The sequence below is a fragment of the Sphaeramia orbicularis genome, chromosome 20 (assembly GCF_902148855.1).
Source record: "Sphaeramia orbicularis chromosome 20, fSphaOr1.1, whole genome shotgun sequence".
NCBI lineage: Eukaryota > Metazoa > Chordata > Actinopteri > Kurtiformes > Apogonidae > Sphaeramia > Sphaeramia orbicularis.
Window position 1 is genome coordinate 23,092,653 of NC_043976.1, and position 23,086 is coordinate 23,115,738.

The window sequence follows — 23,086 nt, forward strand, 5'->3', positions numbered from 1 at the left end:
TGTAGAGCCCTTTCCCAGGCAATGGAGTGTATCTGCATGAAAGGCAGGTTCAAATCTTGGAATCCTTTTAGTGTGTTAGACACATAAATTGCCTTTCACGGTGCTATATAAATCAGAAAGGACTATGCAAGTCCACCCTTTCTCTCCCTCTCTTTGTTTGGACTCCCTTTTCTCCTCAAAAGCGCTTAAAAAAATACATTAGTCCTTCAGTTCTTCTGTTTCTTCTGCTGGTGTTGGTGTGACGGTGTGTGCGTCTGTATGTTGCTTTCTGACAAAAGCTGCTCTCGACAAGCTGAGCCTGCCCCCTCTCAACACTCATCTTATCCGCTAACATCGTGATCCATCACGCTGTGGTTCACTGGAACCCCCCCAACACCATGTTCCATTGCTCTCATCCTCACCTCCACCCTTCAAGCTGCTTGCGTGACCCCGCTCTATCCCTCCCTTCCTCCTCCTCCTCACCTTCTTGTCCTCATCACGCTCGCTCATTTCCCCTTCTCTGTGTGCCATCCTCCCCCGATCCCACCCATCTGTGCTTCATTTCCTCCACCCCACCCACCCCCACCGTTCATATCACCCTTACTCACCTCTCCCTCCCCCTTTCCCTCTTCAAGTGTTTATCTTGATGCCTGTGCTCCAGCCATCCAGGCAGTCATAGGAGAGACGGAGAGCTCTCTCTCCCCTGGGTCGGTGACCCTTGTCAGGGGGACAAACTGCCCACCGCTGTTGCCTACACAGCTGGAAAATTAAGGACTTGTGAGGGCACGAAGGTTCAGAGTCACTGTGAGTGTGTGCATATGTGTGTGTGCGCATATGTGTGTGTGTGTGTGTGTGTGTGTGTGTGTGGGAGACACAGAGATGCAGAACAAGACAGAGGTATTCATAGATCAGTCTGTGAGTGGGAAAAAACAGCTAGGAACAGATTCATGTGAGAAGGTATTAAGAGTCAGCGCAGTTTTTTGTGCCGATATGCGTGTTAGAGATCAGGTTAAGCAGTCTTGTTTAGAGACAAAACATGCTGCAGATGGTTGTGGGTGTCCAGCTGTTACTCCATCTAATGGGTTAATGAGTATCACAGCATCTATCCACCAACTATCTCTCTTTGTCTCCCCCTCTCTCTTCCATATTAGCCTGTTGGCACACAACCACAGAAAACTGAGCAAGCAGAACAAAACATATTAAAACTCATGCTCCATTTATGTTCATATCCTTCATTTGCGATGCCAAACATCAACTGTTTGTTTTCTATGAAGGTATAAACTAAAAAGCTAATGCCCAGGTTCTGTTATTGTTAGTGCTGTTCTTTGATCGAAATCCAAATCACTTGCCCTCTGGGACTGTTGCGCGCACTAAACAGAGTTGAGATACCTTGTTTACTGGATCGTTTCCCAGGGGGCTCTGACAAACTGCCTTCCTAGGTGTGCTTTTAATCAAAATGCAACATGAAAAAAATGAAATATTCCATGAAAATCTACAGGCACATACTCCAAACCCATCCAATGCCAGATAAGGTGGAAACTTTGCGTTACCTGGCTGAAATATTAATCAAACAATGCACCAGCATTTGGTTTTGATGAGGTTTACCCTTCTCATTATTTTAAGCAGCAGCATATGCTCTGAATAGCATTGCTTTTAATTAGTTTAAGTGAAAGATGTAACAAAGAACACAAGCAGTGCCTCATCCACCTCCAGGAACATGACAGCCAGGTCTTTCCAGACCCAGGGTGTCCCATGGCCTACAGGCTTGTTAAAGTAACACAAAAGTGCATGAGGTATGAAAGTAAAGTTTCAAAGGCTGATGTCACATTTTGAGCAACAAACTGTGCGAAATCTAAGAATTCAATGACTTCTTTTGTTTCTTTGAGCTTCTCAGACACTTACATATTTCATATCATACTTTACATGATCAAATATGGATATTTCTCCCAGTTCCTTATAAGCTGTAAATAACAAATCAATTTTCAGAGATGGTTTATGGTTCGAATCATCCACTTTTTACGAGTAATAATAAGGGTTGCACAAAAGTAAAGTTGAATTTCCACTATTTATTCCCACATTCAGAGGTGGTTTGCTGTACTGCTCAGCCAGAGAAAATAACTTGGAGCCAAGATATGTTATCTGCACAATGATGTTAGATTTTCATCCAGGTTTAAAGCATCTGTACTGATCAAGTGCTAAAAAGTACATCTTGTAAAACATACCAACATGGCTGATACCTGAGAGGGAATCTGTAATGGCTCTGCTCAGACTTTTCATTCAGTACAGGACCTCTATGTGAGGCCACCTGGATACCAAGTGCTGTATCTTGTCTCTGTATCTACTTACAGGACTGGGAATGTGCTTCTACTTCATCCAATTCGTTTTCTAACATCTTCAGCCTAGCAACTCTATGATGAGCTTCCAATTCTCCATCAGCGGCAGCCAAATCCCTGCACTCCTGCTATGAGAGGGAAGGCCCATTGACCACTTTCAAAAAGAGATGCATAAAATATTTACAAAATGTACTTAATATTAGACTATCATTTAACACTCTTGGTTTGATAATATTTATTTATTTATTTGCACAACACAAACAACAATAAAAAAAAAAAAATGCAAGTAACATCATTGTACAGGAGAGGTTAGAAGCTAAAAAGGTTTATATAAATACCTCCCCAACAAAAAAAACAATAAAATTACAAACTAAGTGTAAAATAACAATGTACTATTGTGCTTTGGTCTATTCTGTGCAAGGTGATTTCACAAGAAAAAAGAAACAAAATGATAAAGATAATAGCACAGAACTCATATCATTTCAAGCTTTTCACTCCGTCTTATGGACAAGACAGTGAGAGTCAGCCGGACAATGCCTGTCTTTTTAAATTGCTATGACCTCAACTTAATTTTTGCACTTTATCAACTGCACTTTAAAACACTGTCTAACTTTTATGTTATTACAATACTGTTACTGTTTGTTTTAATTTATTACTACTACCTGTCTGTAAAACCTGTTTTCTTTTTTGGCGTGTGCTGCTAATCTCTTGGCCAGGTCACCCTTGTCAAAGAGATCTGGTTACATAAAGGTGGAAGGAAAAAAAAAAGCACAATCATGCAAGTTATCTGACTAATGTATCTAACTGTCTGTGGTCAGTGTTGTGAGAGGTGAAACCAAACTTGGATCTTGTAGTGTATACTATAGTAGAGATATGATGACAAATTTCACCAGCTTCTGTTTACTTTTTGTGACATATTAATCAAATCTTCCATACACTAATGAACTCTTATTTCCTTATTATTGGTGTGATTAAAGAAGCATCTTTCCCCACAAGTCAGATTTTTACTTGAATACCTTGTTCGATGCTGTATTGGTCCTGTTGATCCTTTTTTCAAAGTATGAGATTAATTAAGGGACCTTCATCTACAACTCAGATATTAGGACTATGTCAGGTTGATCACAAAAGCTGTCACTGTACCCAGGAGGATGATATATGCATGAAGACTCAGGAACCAAAGGCTGTCGTACAAGACACATTAAGAATAAGTGTGCGCGCACACACACACACACACACACACACACACACACACACACACACACACACAAGCACCCACAAACAATTGGACCAGAGTAATTACAAGAGAATGTCACATGGTACATCAACATTCGATAAGACAAACATCATGAATATTCATTAGTTTGTTTATTTTCCCTGTGTGAGAGATGAGACAAAAAACAAGATGTGTCATTGCGTCGTGTGGCATGAAGTAACACACTTTGACACGGGAACGAACACACACACTGTCTCGCTGATGGTAATGCACTGCTACACACTAACATGAATGCGAGGCTTAAATAAACAACCCCCACAAAACACGTATTTGCACAAGCTGAGACAAGAATGAAACACAGACAGGTACGCACTATCGGACACATCACACGCACGTAAATGTCCGGTATGCCAGCTTCAAAACTTTACATCTTCGCCAACTTTCTCGGAAACTTTCCTTCGGTTAGTTTTAAAATGCCTCAAGGTCAAGTTGGATAATCAACGTTCCTCCCTGTGTTGCTTCATTAGCACCACTGAGTGAAATTTCCTTTGTTTTTCTCCTGTTGTTTTTCCAATTGGCCTAATCTCTCTGTGCCCCAATATCCAGCTGTAATCCGAGAGCTGTGTTAAAACTGCCTCCAGTGATCCCTGCATACACCCTCACAGATGCCAATAAACTGTGCACTTGCTGATGCAGACACATTGCCGCATGCATAAAGACTAACGCTACTGAAAATACATCTGGGTGTGTGGTGAAGGGACAGGTAGAACAGCAGGGAGACCATTAGTATGTATATGCAAATGCACGGATGTATGTCTTCATAATGGAATGGAATACTGTTGCGCGTGTGATTCATCACTGAAGCTGGTAGGTTTGACGATTCGTTTGTGGTCTTACACCACAAACTGCCGTGCGTCCGTTGTCACCGGCAACCTTGGGGAGGACAAATGGATAGCCGAGGATTGCCTTAGAAAGCTTCATAAGTGAGATCAACCCCTCAGCTCGTCACAAATGAGAAGACAATGTGATAATTACTCCTCAAGCGAGCCGTTTCTGTTTTTCCATTTGCTTTTTATCTTTCCGTGAGGCTGCAGCCATATGGTGCACTGTTTATGTGTATGCGCTTGTTTGGGTGTGTCGGTGTGTGTGCATGTGTGTATGCATGTGAGAAGGAGTGCCACTAAAAAAAAAAAATCCCATTAAGGGGGATATGTATTGGTTTGCTGTGTTATTCAAGGCTTTCTGGGACATTAGTACCGACATATCTTTTAATGTCAGTGCAAGCAGCAGAAAACAAACTAATCTGGTTCTCCTTCTTCTTTCTTCCTTCCTCTCTTCTCTCTTATGCATTTTCTTTCCTCTCTGTCACTCTACATCAATCACTGTCTAACACGTCCCCTACTTTCTATTTCTTCCATCTTCTCATTGCTATGCTTCTGTAAAATTGCAAGATACATTCTGTATGTCCAAACTTCTCCTCTAATCTGGACCATTCTCTTCCCATTTCCTCATATATCTCATCTTTTTCTCTCTTCAGGGTATACGTTATCTTAACAATTGAAGCCGGAGACATATTCCACTTGTACAGGCATAAAAAAAAGGTCACAAAATGTGTTTCTGGATGAACTTTCTTTCACGTATGAAGCTGAGATGAATCAAATCCCAAACAGAGATAAATATACAGATAAATCGCACGCATGTGTCTGAAAGAAGTGCACAATGGATTAAGCCCAATTACACTAGAGATTCAGGTATCTGCTTTGTTCTCAGTTGGTAAGTTCAAAAACAACACACATGAGCAAATACGCAAACACATCAACTAAACACAGATACGCTACACAATCTGACTGTTACAGCAGCTGTAAAACTGTGTGGTTTATTTTTACACATTGCACAAAAGCTTGACTGGTCTGTATCAAAAGTACAGCAGACTGAGGAAAATAAACTAAACCATTATTTTATTTTAAGTTGAATAACACCAGCTTAGATAAAGACAAGGTGTTGTTTATGTTCCTGCATTATGTCGCATGACAGAGTTAATAACGTAAACTTTCATTGTTTCATTATAGCCGTATGTGTTTGCATGGTGGTGTGACCTTAACATTATAAGCAACACAATAACCTACTTAAAACTGTTATCTGTTAAAAGGGCTGTCATGCATGAATGCTTTTTTTTTCATCCTGTATTTGTTCTTGCACAAAGCAGCAAGAGGAGGGAAAAAAATGTAGGATTCATGAAACATACACCAAGTTTGTTCTTGGCAAATTATGTTTGATCTTAAATTAGATACTTGTGAATGTTATTTTCAATTAGCATTACAAAACACCATAGTAAACCTACTAAAGGGCAGTAGAGTTAAATGTGTGCAAACCACAAACCAATGAGCGACTTAATTTTGACAGTTAATATTGAACTCATGACAAAAGAGTCAAACACAAGGAATGGAAAAACACCACCTGCTAACACAAAAAGAAAAAAACTTTTCTCCTGCAGAGATACAAACTTCAGTCAATCAAGTTGTGATAAAATATTATTATTATTATTATTATTATTATTATTATTTTCTCCTCTCTCTTCTTCTCTCCTTTCTTTTAAATCTTATTCTTATTCAAGGAAATGTTATTGTACTTTTAGAATGTAAGCCCCTTATTATGTATTTGGCTGTAACCATTCAGCCTCAGCAAACTTTGCTATATTTGTCATGTTTAACAGTTTTCTTCCAGTGTATTAGTACTTAGTAATCTATGTGATGTTTTATTGTGTTGGTCATTTTTCCAGGACAACAGATGGAAATTAACTTCTCTGCTAAATCTGGTGCATGCATCTTGTTCTTTGCAACTAATGCCAATACACACCACCCTGTAACTAAATAAATACAAAATAAATACAAATACAAGTGTGAACAATGGTGTCCATGCACTATGTATTGAAAAGAGTAACATCAATGTTTAGCCTTAATGTGATTCAGTCCTCGATCCCATAACTTACAGGTTGGGTATATGTTGAATGGTAATAAAGCAGACTTTAGAATATCCAATCCTTTCATATTCTTAAACTCTCCAAACAGTCACCAATCTCCAGCAGCATTTTAATCCAACCGCATACCTACTGAAAAGCCACTGTGGCAAAAATGAGCCATGTGAATTGCTGCGGTCAATATGTGATTAGTTGCTGATCATCTTAAGTAAATGTAAAAAATAAGAATTATTGAATTAATATATAGGCATAGAACATTATTCAGTTTTTAATAAAGCAAACTGCCTTTTTATCATCATAATTAATATTTCACAAGACAAAATACAAGTTGGCTTTTGTTTATATTGGCTTATGTGTGGACTACAGCAGTGGTTCTCCACTGGTCTCGCCTTGGGACCCACATTTTCCCACGGTCATTAAGCTGTGACCCACTTTTCATAAGATTCAAACCAAGTAAACATGTTTTTCAAAAACAGGCTTGTAAACACATGCACATGATATTTTCATCACTGCATTCAGACTATATTATTCTTATGGTAAACAGACATACAGTATTTTCACACAGTTGGGTTTTAGTCCTTTTTTAATTGTCTGTTTGTAAATCTAGGGTCATATTTGTGCTATAACCTCCCTACAAATAACAATGTGAAGGGTCTTTCAGTCATATGTCGGTTTTACTAAGGCAGTAGTTGAGCGCATGTCTTTGACACATATCTGTCAAAAAAAAAAAACTAAAAAAACTTGCATAGTATCAAAATTATTAAATCAATTAAAGACAGCGACTCTTTTATAACTACACACTTTGCAGTCCTCTCAGAACCTACCTAACAACAATCAGGAAGTGAGCACGGATGAAAGTGACAACAGTTTTTAAACTGTATGCAAGTTAAGAGGAACTTGTGCATGTGCAATATTCATGTACCTGTGCCTACACAATGTTAACCCATAAAACCCCAGTGCTACTTTTGTGGTAGCCCCCAAAGGATTTTTTCCTCTATATTTAACATTTCTTAAGGGATTTATCATCGTTTATTGTAATATTATCTTATTTATTTAGTATTTTTTCAGTGTAAATCATGTATTTTCCAATATTTGATTTACTGATCATGTAGATGTTCATAAAAGCTCAGATTAAAGTTAAGGGTTACATCAAAAACAGAGAAAACGGATGAAAAAGTGACTTTTTCAGCAAAAATATCAATAGCTGAACATAATCCAAGCATCTCCATCCACTGTCATTGATCCAATTCCATGGGTTTTACTGGTGAATCAATGTTGTAGAAGATGACAGTGTTTCCACGTTCACTACAGAGCCTCTGAATGTCCAAATGGGTCATATATGATGACTATGAAAAGATGACAAACTGTATTTTACACCAATTATTCATATGTATTGATAGGATTAGTGGATGAACAGGTATTAAATATTTTAGATCAGTAGATGCTTTTGGTGGTCGGTGGCTGTTTGGGTCTTTGTGGGTTAAGGCATACAATATATTTTACAGTACACTATAATTCAACAAACACTGAACTTCAATAGGTGCTCTGGGGACTCAATGAATAGACTTAAACAGGCAAGTTGTGTTCAAATCCAGTCATAACAGGGCCAGGAGCTGGATCCCAATACAATTTACTGCAAAAAGAGGAAGAATCTGTACATTGTATGCTCCCACAAATGAATAAGGCAATCTTTTCATCTGATAGACTTGGCATAGTGGAATAAGTGTGAATCTGGTCTAGGCCTTTACAGCAGGTCATTCCTTCTTTATCCACACTTCTACTGCTGCTCAATACTGTCTCTATAATGATGACAAAATGATTGCCCAAAATACAGTATATATATTTACAAAAAGAAACTGGAGATAGTGATGATGATGATGCAAGAGCACATTACATGAATAAGCACTTGCTAACCCGGAAAAAAAGCAGGTCACAGTGAGTTAATGAGATTTCATCTTAAACAGTTGTGTCTCATCTCAAACATCACATCTTTGTGTGCATGAATTCAACACAGTGCACAATAAAATTAGAAAAATACACATTTGACCTTCTGTATATATCCAGTTAATGGATAAGGATTCTAACGGCCTGATATCCAAAAAGTCTGTGTACTCCTTAGAGCAGCAGAGAGTCCTGCAGGACCCCCCCACCCCTCAAAAAAAGAGAGAGAGAGAATTTCCCACAGGAGATCAATAAGCTATCACATTCATTTTATCATCACTCACTATGCTTACATCTGAAATCTTGCCCATTTGAGCACTAACCATGCAGAGCTTTCTCTCTCAGGAGGATTCACTTTAATGTTGCTGCTGACAGCAATCTCCACCCAGTAATATCAAGAGCACGGACGTCCACCAGGGACAAACACACTGATGATTACACACACATACACTAACACACCAACACACATATACAGTCCGACTAAAAGGTATCAACACTGAATGAAATGAATACATTAAAATCCTCAATATATTTCACATTGACTGCCTTTTAAGCTTCGCACACCATCAGCAATATACACAGATTAATTTATGCCATATTGGACGTTGTTCTATACAGATGTGAAAGTGGTGCAGCATTACACATTTGTAGATTTGTTGGAAACTTGTATCTGCATCAATATGTATTGTGTGTCTGTTTATTGTATTTTGTGAGGCGCCTTTTTGTATGTAATACCTACAGTAGAACCCAGCCTTCAGCACATTTCTGAAAGTAGATGAGATAAAATAGAATAATAAATATGTGGATGACGGAGGAGAACATAGATAACTGAAAGAAAAGGAGAGAGAAGCTGCACAAAGAAACAGAGAAAGTACATATAAAGAAAGGAATAAGTAAATGTATATATGGTATTGTTTGCAAGCATGTTTTTGCATCTGCATGAGGAGGATTTTGCAATGTGATTATATGTATTTTCTGTCTCTTTTGTGCATGTTTCCTTTGATAAGTTTGTGTTATTGTTATTTTTATTTATTTATTTTTTTTTTTAAATATGCCAGACTTATAGTGGACAACAGCGCACCGCATCCACCTTTCTGCTCTTTCTGGATAAACTGAGATTTTCTGAGAAGCTCATCCTTTTACAGCTGTTCCTATATGCAGCTTATGTTCTCTCAAGTAAAATATGAAGAGAAAAACACACTGTCATCTCTCTATAATTCACCTGCACCGCCTTTACTTCCGTCCCAGAGGACCATTAACAAGTTTAATGGCTTATGTTGAATTGTAATGCACACAATAGCAGTAACAAAACCATTAGCAAATTGTTCACAGTACTATGTGCTGAGTGCTGCCTTTTGTGCATGGATAATGGACTCCCTTGTAGGCTTTTTGTATTGACTGATGTCTAATTTTGGCTGAAAAGAGCAAAGGCAGGAAACAATAGTCTGCATTTGCTGTTTGAACCTGCTCTGAAACAAAAGCGTCTAATAAAGGTGCGATGTGCAGCATTTTAAAACATCAATATCTTTTTATTAGGACTGGTAAACAATATTTTTAATTGCACAGGTCCCATTCTTCTCTTGTCAACAATTAACCAACAACAATCCCAGTGACTATGGCATTAACTTCAAATAGTAGACACAAATGGCAAATAGCAACGTGGAGAAGCAACAACTGCTGGAGAGGAAAATTAATCGTCCTCCTTTTTCAATCTGACAACTTGTGTGTGTCGGGTGTTTGCTTTTTTATAGATCACATTGCATATATAAAGGTTTCACCACTGATGTTTAGAGTATTGGTGAATTTTCTTAACATATACCTGAATATACTGCATTGCAACAGTTTTTCCATTTCACACTTGTAAAGTATCCCAGTGTGAACTTGATGGTGCTTACTGTTGGACTGTGACAAACGGAGAGGAAATTTGCTGAAACACTCGTCCTTGTTAATCGCCTGCATCACAAACTAATAAACGTAAAGAAAAACGACTTCAAAAGACTACTTTAAAATCTACCTCGAGCTAAATATGACCAAGAGCAGCCAATACCATTTGATCTTTGGCTCATTGCTGGAAAAAAAAAAACAACAAACACTAATTTTAGCTGCCGGCTGTTGCGAGTACATCAGACAGATTCCTTCCAGCCAGTGAAAAAATGAGAATGTGTAAACTATTCTTTAGAGGAGCATAACACATTCGACAGGATCTTACATTATTTCATAGCGTGTATGTCTGATAAAAGAGCTCTCACTGTAGTGTTCCTATTTTTACCTATTTATTTACTAGTACAAACCAGTCACGAGTGGAGACTAAATAGGGGGCAGCCGTGGCCTAGAGGGCTGGAGAGTCAGCTTGTGACTGAAGGGTCGCCGGTTTGATTCCACGGACTAGCAGAAAAAGTTGTTGGCCCCATTTGCTCCCCAGGCGCTCACTATGGCAAGCCCGCTGCTCCTAGTTTGCAGTGTGTGTGGTGTGTTCCTGCATGTTCTAGAGATGGGTTAAAAGCAGAGGTTGAATGTCAGCGTGTGGTAAAATGTACTGTATGCTGACAGTTAGCTGAATGGTGATAATGGAGGTTTTTCTTAGGATTTCAGCTGCATTTATCAGTGATAATTAACCAGAAATATACTGTGGTTTAGAAAGCATTTACTGTAAATACAACTTTTGTGGCTTGAAGAAATTTACCATGTTTATTTCACATGTGAACTTGCTCATGAGGCTGCATTTCAAAAGCTAAACAACATGTTTTATTTACAGCAAATCTAGATGTGAAGTACAAATACTGGGCAGAGTGGTAGAAGAGAATATTTTGCATGCGGGGGGAATATTATCGCCAGTGGGCTGAAGGCATGAGCAGCTTATTCCATGACAATGCCAATAAACATGCAAGCTAAAAAGAAAACTAAACGAGCTGAAAACTACATAAGACAGAGGCACTGCACACATACCGGAGGCAGAAAAAGCTTCACCAGCAGCTGGTGTTGTTTTCATGGCACCAGCCAGCAGCTTACTGATACTCCGTTACACACACTGGCTTTGACTCAAATGGGAGTTCCCATAGGCATACACTTTAACACTCATGGGACACTCATGGGTTTGTCTACCTGGGAGACTGTAGAAGGATATATGTATGGATGTCAAACAAGAAAAAAAGCAGAACCGAGGAAATAAAAGTTTTTCTTTTTCCATTTCCTCAGTGAGAAGAGAGATGCTGCCCTTTTAAAAACCTTATTACTCCAACTTAATGTAGTGTAAAGTGTTATACTCTTTCCCTTCGACACAGACACCTGTGTGACTATAAGCTGTAAGTGCTGCACTCAGGTACACAGAAATGGGGTGGGATAAGACACATGACTCTGTCAACACAACATATGACAGCATTATCCCAGGCAATGACGCATTACAGAGGCAACAGCAACCAGAGAGCACACATTATGGGATGTAAATGATTTGGGATCCTCTGTGACGGATCACACTTCGTTGCTCTATTTCTTGTACAGTCTCTCTCACTAAACACCACTTTGTCACAAAAATACTCATTCATGCACCCGGAAACACACACAAACCCCTGCTGTTCTCCATTAACAAAGCTTTAACTACTACCACTGCAGACGACTTCAAGTGTCTACCCTGTTCTAACCTGTCTGAGAGGCACTGAAAGGTCTCATGCTAGTTCCATCCGTTAATTTGCTGTGCTATATAAAGCCTAACTTTACATGTCAGCCTCGAGTGTCTCTTTTCTAGTGAGTGCACACCATCATCTCCCCTACCCATACACATAATGGGTATTGGCCAAAAAGTTGCCGACAACCTTGAAGAGAGGCGGTTTCCCATCAGTGCATTTAAAGCAGGGAAAGATAGAGAGGATAATTTAACGTTAATTAGCATCTTGTCTACAGGGGGTAAGAAAAAGACGGGAGGAAGAAAGGCAGACACAAGGGTGATGGGGAGCAGTAGAGACGCCTGAGGACCCTGGTGATGGTTCTCCTTTCTCTTGTCTTTCGATATATTAGCTCTTGTTCTCTCTCTGCCCCTGACTTTCTTACTGCCTTGAGTGTTTTCACAAATTAATGACACTGTAACCAGAACATTAGTCGAGTAATGTAAGACGTGGCACAGTTGTGGCAGTGCATGGGCACAATAGGCTAATAAAAAGAGACAATATATAAGGGGATGTTAGAAATCAATTAAAGGCAATGACAGGTTAACAAATAAGGTAACTGCTGTGAGTTGACATCATGGGCCGCATATTTTACGTTTATTATGATAAATCTTACATGCTACTCTACTGTTCCATGTCAGCCACATTTCGCTGTAATGGGGCATTATTTGTACCACTTATTTTTACAGCGGCAGAGGAAGAAGGGAGAAGGGTGAGGGTGTGAAAGAAGACGGGGGAAAATGCCAGTTGCTGTTGCATTTGTAAAGGTTAATGATGAATATCACAAACCACAAATGACAGAAAAAATAAACAAGTGGTTAACCAGTCCTGTAGAATAAAATCATTAGGGCATACTGCAAGACTTATGAGCTGGTGTATGTGTGTGTGTGTGTGTGTGTGTGTGTGTGTGTGTGTGTGTGTGTGTGTGGTATTTGTGCAGATGCCTTGCCGTGACTTGTGAGGCAATAATTGAGACCAGAAGTGTTCAAGGAATGAACTGTAACAGCGCTGTGCATACACACAGCCTCATTATCCTGCTACACACTCATCTCTCAAGTCAGAGCACCCTCTCCCACCTCTTCTGTCTCTTTCTCCTACTTTGCATCTCATACCTTTTTAACACTAAAGATAAATCTTTAACCCCTGTTTAAGCATGCACATGTAACTAATTGGTTACTTCCACACAACGCTCAATGATGACCAAACAGCATTTACAAAGACATCATGTAGTGCACTAGGTTTAGAATATAAGTAAAAATCATATGCACATCAATCATTGCATCAAGTACATCAATCGCAACAAACAAAAAACAAAAAATGAATAGGCTAGAAGCAAAAGCTTATTTTTTCTGCCTATCCTTTTCACCTAATACACTGCTTACATCAACTTAAATGTTTACAGAATCGAGCATTCACACAATAAAAAAATAAAAATAAAAAAAAATGAACAACAAAAACATATCTACCATCTCAATTCAATATTCCTAAATAATTTTAAACTTCAGGCACTTTATTTTTCCTTTTTTTTTTTTTTTACTTCACCAATGGAGTGAATAACTTAAATGCATCATCAAGTCCATTCCATTATGTCACACCCACAACCCCAGTCCATCTAGACTTCACATTTGTCCCCCCTTTAGCCCACTCACAAATATGAAAATCTCTGAATTATAATTACTCTCTCTTAATTCCACGAAACCACAAATGGTATTTGGGACGATACTATTTGTATCCCTCATCTTCCATATACCTATTTAGAAAATAATTTTTTTTATACCTCTTTTTAAACATATTTATGTTTGCACTTTCCTTTATTTCCTGCTCTAGATTGTTCCACAAAGTCACTCCACAGCTTGTTATGCACACACTGTTCATTGTTGTTCTTACTTAATGCATATTCATTTTAAAAAAAGCACCAATTATAATGTAAGTCAGCTTTTCTAGTATCACCTGTCCTCTGTTATATCACTAAGTGACCTCCACTTTGAGCATTCAGACCCTGATATCAAGGCTAGCTGTGAAACTACCGGACACAGTCCAGTCCTTGAACACTGATGCTCAGCCGACAGCTTGAACATGTTTGACAGTAACAGCATCAAAAAAAGAACATCACTTGCTTCCCTTTTCTCTAGAGTTGTAGTTCTCCAGCATCTTTCTTGCTCTCAGCTGTTGTCTGTTTCAATACTTTCCTTACACATTACATTTGAGCAGACATTTAATATGATTATTAACAAAGTTTACAATAATAATAAAATCCTGAAATCGTATCAGTTTATTAACAGAATTTTTCACAACATCATAATAGCTTCTGACGTTACTGGAAAAATAACTGAAATTGCAACTTCATAACATCATCCAGACTCAACTCCAGGCTGAAGTTTTGCTGACAGTATGTGGACAGTTTTGTAGTGGTGAGAAAACAGCTGAATATCATTTTGGACCGGTCTGCTTATTATCTTAAAACATTAACATTTGCTGTATCTCTGCTGCCAGTTTGTGCTGTTTGAGAGAAACAAACTGTTTGGATCAGCTGCAGATGCTAACTGATGATTTAATTTTTTAATCATGTTGTTTTTGACTTAATTGCACTTAGTTTATTATATTACTACCATCACTTTAAATGCCAATTTGTGTTATTCTGTCATTTAGTGAACAATGATAAATGGGAACTTTACAGGATTCTTTTTTCATAAATGTCACACAATTAGTGATTTATTTAAAGCCTTTTCATATACTGTACATGTGTGTGTCTGTGCCAGCTCGAAACAAAGCATACATTAGAAACACACTTCTAAACAATGCACAGTTCACTGATTTAATGAGCTCATTTACCGTATGTGATATAAACGCTTCTCTCTTCATTAACCTGGATGCTATAAATGATTTTATAATTGCTTCAGATAGTCGGAAAACAAGTAGAGAGGATGTGCTTTGACATTCACAAAAGCAGAGGTTCTATGACTCAGTGTGCATCAATAAGTAGTGGGGTGTCTCAGTGAAAGCAACATGTTCCGCTCTCATCTCTGGTTTTTGCAGTCTTCAAAAAGAACAGAAAAAATGGCCATCATGTAATATGCATTAATTTTTTCAACAGACCTTGATTTTATCAGCTTTAGATAAATGCTATTAAGGTTAAATAGTTATGTTATATTTGATTTTAATCTATGCTAATGTTCAATTGTTAGACATCTTAGAGGGGGAGAATGTAGCAGACCAGCAATAAATGGTGGTGTTTTGTCACATTGTTCTCAAGGTTAGAATAAAAGTATTAGTTCAGTACATAGAGCCATAAACACTGCACAGACTTTTATAAAGATGTTGTGACAAGGAAACTCAAAGAAAAAAGAAAACAGTGTTATCTTTTTACAACGCATCATAAATTCTTGACCTTTCAAGGCAACTGTACAGATTATGAACAGCAGACACTTTGGCATATGCTCTTTTTTGTGGATGTGTGTGTGTCAGAGGATAACAGATGTGTATTTTTTTTATCTATGACTGCATCCGTGCAAAGGGTTTGTTTATGTAAGCCTACTGCCAGTGGTTGTTTACAGGTTGTTTATACTGGAAGGAATGATGCTAAATCATTAGTGAAGGGTGCTAATTCTCTTTTAAAAGCTGTGATTCCAGCTCTAATGGAGAGTGTTTACTGGCTGTGAGAGGAGAGATAGGAAGATATGTGGACAAAAAGAGATTTTAAAATGGAGGGGGGGGGGTAATGTCAGGTGTATTTGGAGGTGAAGAATGGGAAAGGCAAAAATGGAACCTTGAAGTGGTAAATGGGATGAGAAGGAGAACTACGAGAGAGAAGAAAAGGTAAATGTGGAGTAAGAAGTGAATCTAGATGGATACAAATTGATAAATGTGGATGCAAAGGGAGAAGGGGAGCATCGGAGAAAAAAATAAAGTGGAAGAAGGGAAGGCGGGAGAGAAAAAGGAAATATTGTCTGACTGAGTGTGGCTCTCCAATTTGTGTCTATGCATGTGTCGCTGAATGCATCATCAGCATCAAGTGCTCCCATTATTCTATCTACCCATACTGTGAATGAAGGGACGCTGGACAGAGGCAAAGCGTGTGTATTTGTGTACAGGTGCAGGATGTGTCTGAGTGAAAGAAAGCTGATAACAAATGATAAAAATACAGAATATGTTAACGAGGTTAGGAAGGGTCAGACAATTAGGACAATTACTGCCCAAGTTCCAAATTAGAGATGTCACTGGTGGCAGAATATAATTCCCATTTAACGCTTCATTTAGCTCAGAATGCCTGCCCTAGTGTAATGGATGAGATCTGGATGGGGAGAAAGAGAAGTAGCTAGTGTGCATTTGTGGGCGCAACTGTGCATGTATGTGTGTGTGTGTGTGTGTGTGTGTGTGTGTGTGTGTGTGTGTGTGTGTGTGTGTGTGTGTGTGTGTGTGTGCGTGCTGTTGACAGTGTAATTTGATGAAAGCTGACAGCTAATTTATGAAGCATATTTTTGGGTAAATGATTTTTCCCGGTTCTACTTTCTCAGTCATTCTTGACTGGTAATTGGATTTCCCTAACTTGCAAGGTAGTGAATTAGGAGTAAACTAGTTAATGAAGGACTGACTTTTGTGTGTGTGTGTGTGTGTGTGTGTGTGTGTGTGTGTGTGTGTGTGTAACTGTGGTAGAGGCTATTGTGTATGTGTGTGTGTCTGGTGTTTGTGTGTTCATACAACAGCATTTTAGGCTTGAGTGTAAAAAGTGGATATTAATAAAGTGTGTATTTGTGTGTTGCTCACAGGTGCCATCACTCAGTGCACTGGAGGGTAATTGCAAAGTTTTGGTCTGCTGCACTAATACCCAACTATTACTAACAACCTATTGCTTCATTCCTACTCAGTCAATCAAGGACCATGAACACACACACACACCAACACACACACACAAGCAGGGGAACAAACACACACAGCCACACCACTAACAATCCTCCTCTGTTCCTCCCACTCTCTTTCTGTCTCCTCTCACTCACTCTAATTGCCAGGAGTGTCTTGTCTTTATGAAGTTATTCCCTAAGGTGAGTCTTTTTGCATGTGTGTGTGTGCATGCGTGTTCCATGGGTGTGTGTATTGCTGGAGGAAACTGAGGAAAATGGCAGCAAGTGCCTCTGAAAATGACAGCAAGCTTGTTATTTTTATAGTAAAAAAAAAACAACAAAAAACACACAACGCTGTGAGTAATACTATGCGCACATGCACATAATGCTGCTCCCAAACAAGATATTAGACTAAATGCCAAGCACAGACACAAACTGAGTTAGACAACAGTAAAATGCTGCTGCCTTTGTCTCTTCCGTCACCACGGGTGGCAGCTGCATCCCTTCTCTATGCCCAACTCCTTCTGCATAACTACTCAAAACCTTGTTTAAACTCCACTAAACCCAGAAATAGCATAAATCAAACGTATCTAATCCAGGGCAAACCTTCCACAACTCAACTGTTTCACAAGCCAGCCTAACTAATCCAAACCAAACTGACACCAAGCCCTACCTAGCCTTGCTCAAGTACATTACAGCCAAACTGACTGAGTCCAAACAAATCTAATGCAAATGAATGTAATCCACCGTAATCTACTCAGAAAGAACAGAGCCAGACCACAACTCATTTCCAGTGGTCTCTTTCAATTCTTTCTTCCATAGATTAGCACTGGGCAAATGCAGGATAAAGGCTACAGTTCAAATGTACACAGGGGTGACAAATTAAAGGAAAAACCAAAGAACTGTGTCTCTGCAATCCACTGAAGCACAACAACCACCTCAAAGACTCAGGATATTTCTGTATTTGGTGTCTGACATGTTGGCTTTTCTTCAGACTATTTATTTTTATTCACCCCTTTATTCAGGTTTACCTGTAAGTTGTCTCCCACATGTAGAATCCCCCTGACAGAAGGAGTTGGAAAAGACTTACATTTCAGATTCAGAGAAAAGGAAAAACCTCTGCCTGTCTTTGTGCTGTGTGTTTTTGTTTGAGTCATTGTGAATGAAGATGCCATCCTCAGTCATTACCTGGTGTGTTGAGCAGTCTGGACATGCGACAGCTGTAGGCGATTTGCTGCTCACAGTATTCTGCACTGGTGGTGATGGCTGTCACCTGGAAACACAAGCGGGGCTATGTATTTTCATTTTATCTTATTCAAAGAGACAGGTCAATTTCATGTAAGAACAAATTATTGAGCTGCAAAATGAAACAAAGTGCACTGTAATGTTGTTGTTAATTTAGCTACTCGTGATTTAGAGATTCTGGAAATGAAATAAGTCATCCATATAAATTAAAAGAGAGTGTAATTACAGGAACAGTATGCCAGTGTGCCATTGCATGAACACATCCGGATTGTACACATTGCAGGTAAAAATTGTTGTCACCTTCCATTGGAGCGTTGAATCCTTTAAAGTTCACACGCAGTTTGCTTTTGACTGACAGTGACAACTGCAATCTATAACTACTCACCAGAAAGATTAAGGTGTCGACTTCTGAATGTGAGAGAGCACATTCAGGAAGTCGGAGTTGTATGTGCAGAAGTGAAGCAGACAAGTGGTGGAGGTTTACAGTGACATGAAAAACTCATATTACTGGTTGTCTCAGCTTTCATTGTACTTTTGGAACATAAATGACTGACAGTGTGCAGTAGTGGGGTGAGTTATGCTGCTCGTCATCGCAGTGACTCATTTAGCTGAATGAGAGCAGGCTGTTTTGCGCTCTGAAGATGATAAGCCTTTCAAAGTATGCCAGATTTGAGAAAAGAAAAAGGCTATGCTGCTGCTGCTGGTATAGGTTATCCAGTAGCAGACGTATTGTCATGGTTACATCCAGCCTTTAGAAGATAGTCAGAGAAATGACTCACTTCAGGTTTAGCAGTAATTGGGGAAAAAAAGCACAGATTGAGAATATAGCCTATAATCTGGTTTCTAGGATGGAATATGGAACATTTTTATTGCATGGGGGTGGAGGAAGTACTAAGAACCTTTACTTAAGAAAAGGACTAATAGCACAAAAAGTGAAAAAGTCAAAATCTTACTTAAAAGGAAAAGTCAAAGCCATTGTGCAATAAAATGGTTCCTGTTAGTGTTTTGCTATTACATGATATTTAATAGCAAATCGCAGATTAATATTACTGCTGCATTTATTTCTACATTGCATTTTACTTCCGTACATATTAAATCTTGAGCTCATTTGCACTGTATTTTTAGATTGTAGTCTATGGCAATGCATCATCTTTGACAAGACAATCATCATTTTTGGAGTGCTGCTGTCACGTGAGACCCAGCCATCTGTAAAAGCTTAACTTACCATGACTTTTCTGACAATGCACCACTCAGCTAAGAACTAATCCAAGTAAGTGTTTATTAATTTTAAGAAGGAAGGGGAATTTCCTGAATATATAAAGAAACAATTAATCCCTCAGTTTTTCATTCATTTTCTGAACCCGCTTTATCCTCACTAGGGTCACGGGGGTCGCATGTTCTCCCTGTGTCTGCGTGGGTTCTCTCCGGGTACTCCGGCTTCCTCCCACCATCCAAAGACATGCACTAACAGGTTAATTGGTTAATCTAAATTGCCCATAGGTGTGAATGTGAGAGTGATTGTTTGTCTCTATATGTCAGCCCTGCGATGAACTGGCGACTTGTCCAGGGTGTACCCCGCCTTCGCCCCTATGTAGCTGGGATAGGCTCCAAGCGACCCCCGTAATCCCTCAGTTTATCACAGATATTAAAATCAATACATTTGGTTGATTGTGATTCATGTACAGTCCAGTTCAGTCTGATAACATGGTGTCATAAAACTCACTTCTAGTTCTAAACAGTGTATAAATACCGAAGCCTGTGTGCACATTTAGTATAATGAAGCACCGGTTTGGGACGGAGAAAGTTTCAGGGGCTACATTCAATTATATAGTGTTTTACTTGCAGTAGATCATGGTTTTAAGTGTTTTAAACCTCCTGGTCTGTTTACAGCAGTGCATCACTCCAGTTCATGTTCAGCTGTGTGTTAGCATAAATTATTACACACGAATTTACAAAATGTAAAGATGTGAATCACCTCATGAATCTGGGATCTATCAGGTTTGCCAGATGCAGTGTAAACTTATGTTAGTTCCACGACAGCAAAGAACCTTCATTTTTAACCCTTCAATCAAGCTTTTAATTTTACTTATTAGCTCCATCTGCTTCCCCATCACATGCAGTGTTGTAGAGTGGATGGACAACTAGATGTGATTTAAGGACTGCATATTGAATCCAGAGAAATGAGCTCAATTTGACCCGAATGTAGACATAAAATGGAAATATGTGCATCTATGAAACTGGGTTTGTTTTGGTACCTGGCACTTTGCCAGCTTTTTAGACCCAATAATAAAAGAGAAATGTAGACATATTTCCCCCCAGGATGTACCTAATGATGACCTCAGATAAATGCAAAAAAATTATACTCTTGCTCTGAGCCACCTCAAAATTAATGATTTTTTTTTCTAAAATATTGGGGCCAAAAATAGGACCAAAATTGGGACATGAAAAGCTACCAAGGTGTCAGTGCATTTTACCTGGACCACATGGCTTGAAATGGTCTTATATACCACTATGAATAAAGACACTGTGTTAAATGTGTCAATCCAAGTGGTTTTTCTAATTCAAACATGCAGATTTTTCATGAATTCTCAGTCTCATTCCAGGTTTTGTATGTAACCCATCATGTCCACTTGCGTTACATGCAGAACCTGCCCATTTAAACACATATAAATCGCGAATGATTTTGCAACAGTGGTCATTTTTGTGAAACACTCTCCCTTGTAATAATTAGTTCAATTCCCAAAATGTATCTGTGAGAGAATAAAGAGATATTTTAAAAAATAGTTGCGCGTAATTTTTGTGTCCTTTAGACCGTGGTACACGCAGATTTTTGTATTAAATATAATGTAAAATAATATAAAAATGTGTTTTATCTGAAAAATAGAGTCTCTTTTATCTCAGTAAGTATTTATTTTTAAAATAAACCCAAAGGGCTTCCAAACTTGCTTCATAACATTAGTCTACAACTAGTTTGAATCTTTAGCACCCCTGGGACTAGTTTCATAGAAGCATCCAAATACTAATCTTAGACTTGTACATTAGTTGAATAAAGGTTCTTTGGTACATGTCACCACTGCTGTTGTGTTATGCATATATGCTGCTGTGTGTGTCTGTGTGGGTTACCTGGTCCATTGAGGCGCTGTAGTTGACTTGTAAAACAGTGCGTCTCTCTCGACTGGATCCAGTCACTGTGGTTTTGGGAGGCAGGTTGTTCATAACCGTGGTCCACACATTATCCTCTAAAATGGCAAACACACATTAAACGTATGGTACAGGCAAATATTTGGGTCATCTTTTAAATGTACTGTTCAAACTATTTAGGTGTAGTAAGTCTTTTCAGTGCACACAAGTCGATTCACATTCACACTTTCACACAGAGACATGCAGCGGTTTAGCTGTCATGGCAGTGAAGTTCTGTGTAATGTAAGTTTCTGCTTTAAGACGCCCAGCTTTAATAGACACTTCTGTGCTGTTATAGCTTGAGCCAGTCACTCAGACATGTCCTTGTTCATTCACACTGTCAGTCAGGGGATGTGTGCATGTAAGTGTGTGTTAAGGTCTCTGAGGTATGTGTATATGTGTGAAAAAAAGAAACTCTTAACATTTCTGAGGTGTGTGTGACTGTGCTATTCAGCGTGACTAAGGGGCTAGCTAGCGGAGTGCAGTGACATTTCATTAAAAGTCTCGCCTTTGCTCTGCCTGCGTGCTCTGCTGTTTCAGCCCATCCACTTATTCCACTCTGTTTTTGTGTGCAAGTGTGTGTGTGTGTGTGTGTGTGTGTGTGTGTGTGTGTGTGTGTGTAGGGCAGGTTTGCTTGTGGAAGTATCCATGAGAGGGTGAGATACACATTTAAGGGTTTTCGTTGTTTTTATCGACATTTGCAAGTCTCTTCACATGCATGTTTGTAGTGTAAGAGTATGTTCCTGAGAATGTGTGCACTATACAATCTTGCTGATAAATGTCAGTAGCTGTGACTGCGTTGCCATGGAAACCTCAGGTATAGCAGGTTAAGAGCAGTGCTGTCTGAGGTTAAGAATGAGAAAGGCTGCAGAGTTTTCTTCTCTCACAGGTCAGCAGGGCACGGTGCACACACAGACATGCACACAAACACACACCTCATAGACACACTGTGCACTGCAGACGAACGCCCACGCAGACACAAACCAGAGATGGCCTGCAGTCACACACACCTGTCATGTTGCAGTTGACTTTGAAGGGACCAAGGGGTCCGCTGCCATCAGGGTCGATCCAATAGGTATCAGAGGACCTGCCCAGATGCTTATACGCTTCACATGAGGGCTCATAGATGGCTACAAAGAGGGAGGGAAAAGGAGAAATATAAGCAATAGAAGACACAAGAGCAGAGGTGGCAGAAGTACACATGTCAGTAAAAGATCTGAAATGTACTGAAAGAGTAAAAGTAAAGAGTATTTCTACATTTCTACTGCTTGTTTCTATGCTAAGCCTCTGAATCTCATCACATCCATGACCCTAACCCTTTCTGAGACATGTCATAAAATAAACAACACCTTGTCTATGAGGCCAAGTTTTATTTTTCATTTTATTCTGCTCTTCACACTATATGTCATTTTTTTCCTATATGCTATTGTCTCATATAATGATCAAAATTAGTCTTGGTGGTGGGAAGGCATGCTACAATGAAGAAGAAAAAAATCAATAATCAGCCTTAAATGTATTCAAATAGGAGTAATGTGTCAAAAGTATATAAATTAGTATTTAAATGTTTGGAGTGAAAGCAAAATGTTGGGAGTTATTTATGTGAAGTTTAGACGCCTGAAAAATCTACTTAAGTCTGGAAATAAGGTATTTATAGATCTTTATTTTCCACCTTTGGTACAGAGAAATAAAGCTAAATATAAAGAGTATCATGCTTATTATGT

The 23,086-nt window shown here is 38.9% G+C and overlaps 1 protein-coding gene across 1 annotated transcript in view; it reads right to left on the bottom strand.

The window, feature by feature from the left end:
• cntnap2a (contactin associated protein 2a) overlaps window positions 1–23,086 on the bottom strand; it is a 361,415-nt gene that overhangs the window by 94,012 nt on the left and 244,317 nt on the right. The window contains exons 13-15 of the mRNA XM_030123092.1: window positions 22,376–22,495; window positions 21,309–21,424; window positions 18,129–18,213 (exon numbers count right to left, since the gene is read on the bottom strand). Of these exons, the coding sequence (XP_029978952.1) occupies window positions 18,129–18,213; window positions 21,309–21,424; window positions 22,376–22,495 (321 nt within the window). The remainder of the gene's footprint in view (window positions 1–18,128; window positions 18,214–21,308; window positions 21,425–22,375; window positions 22,496–23,086) is intronic.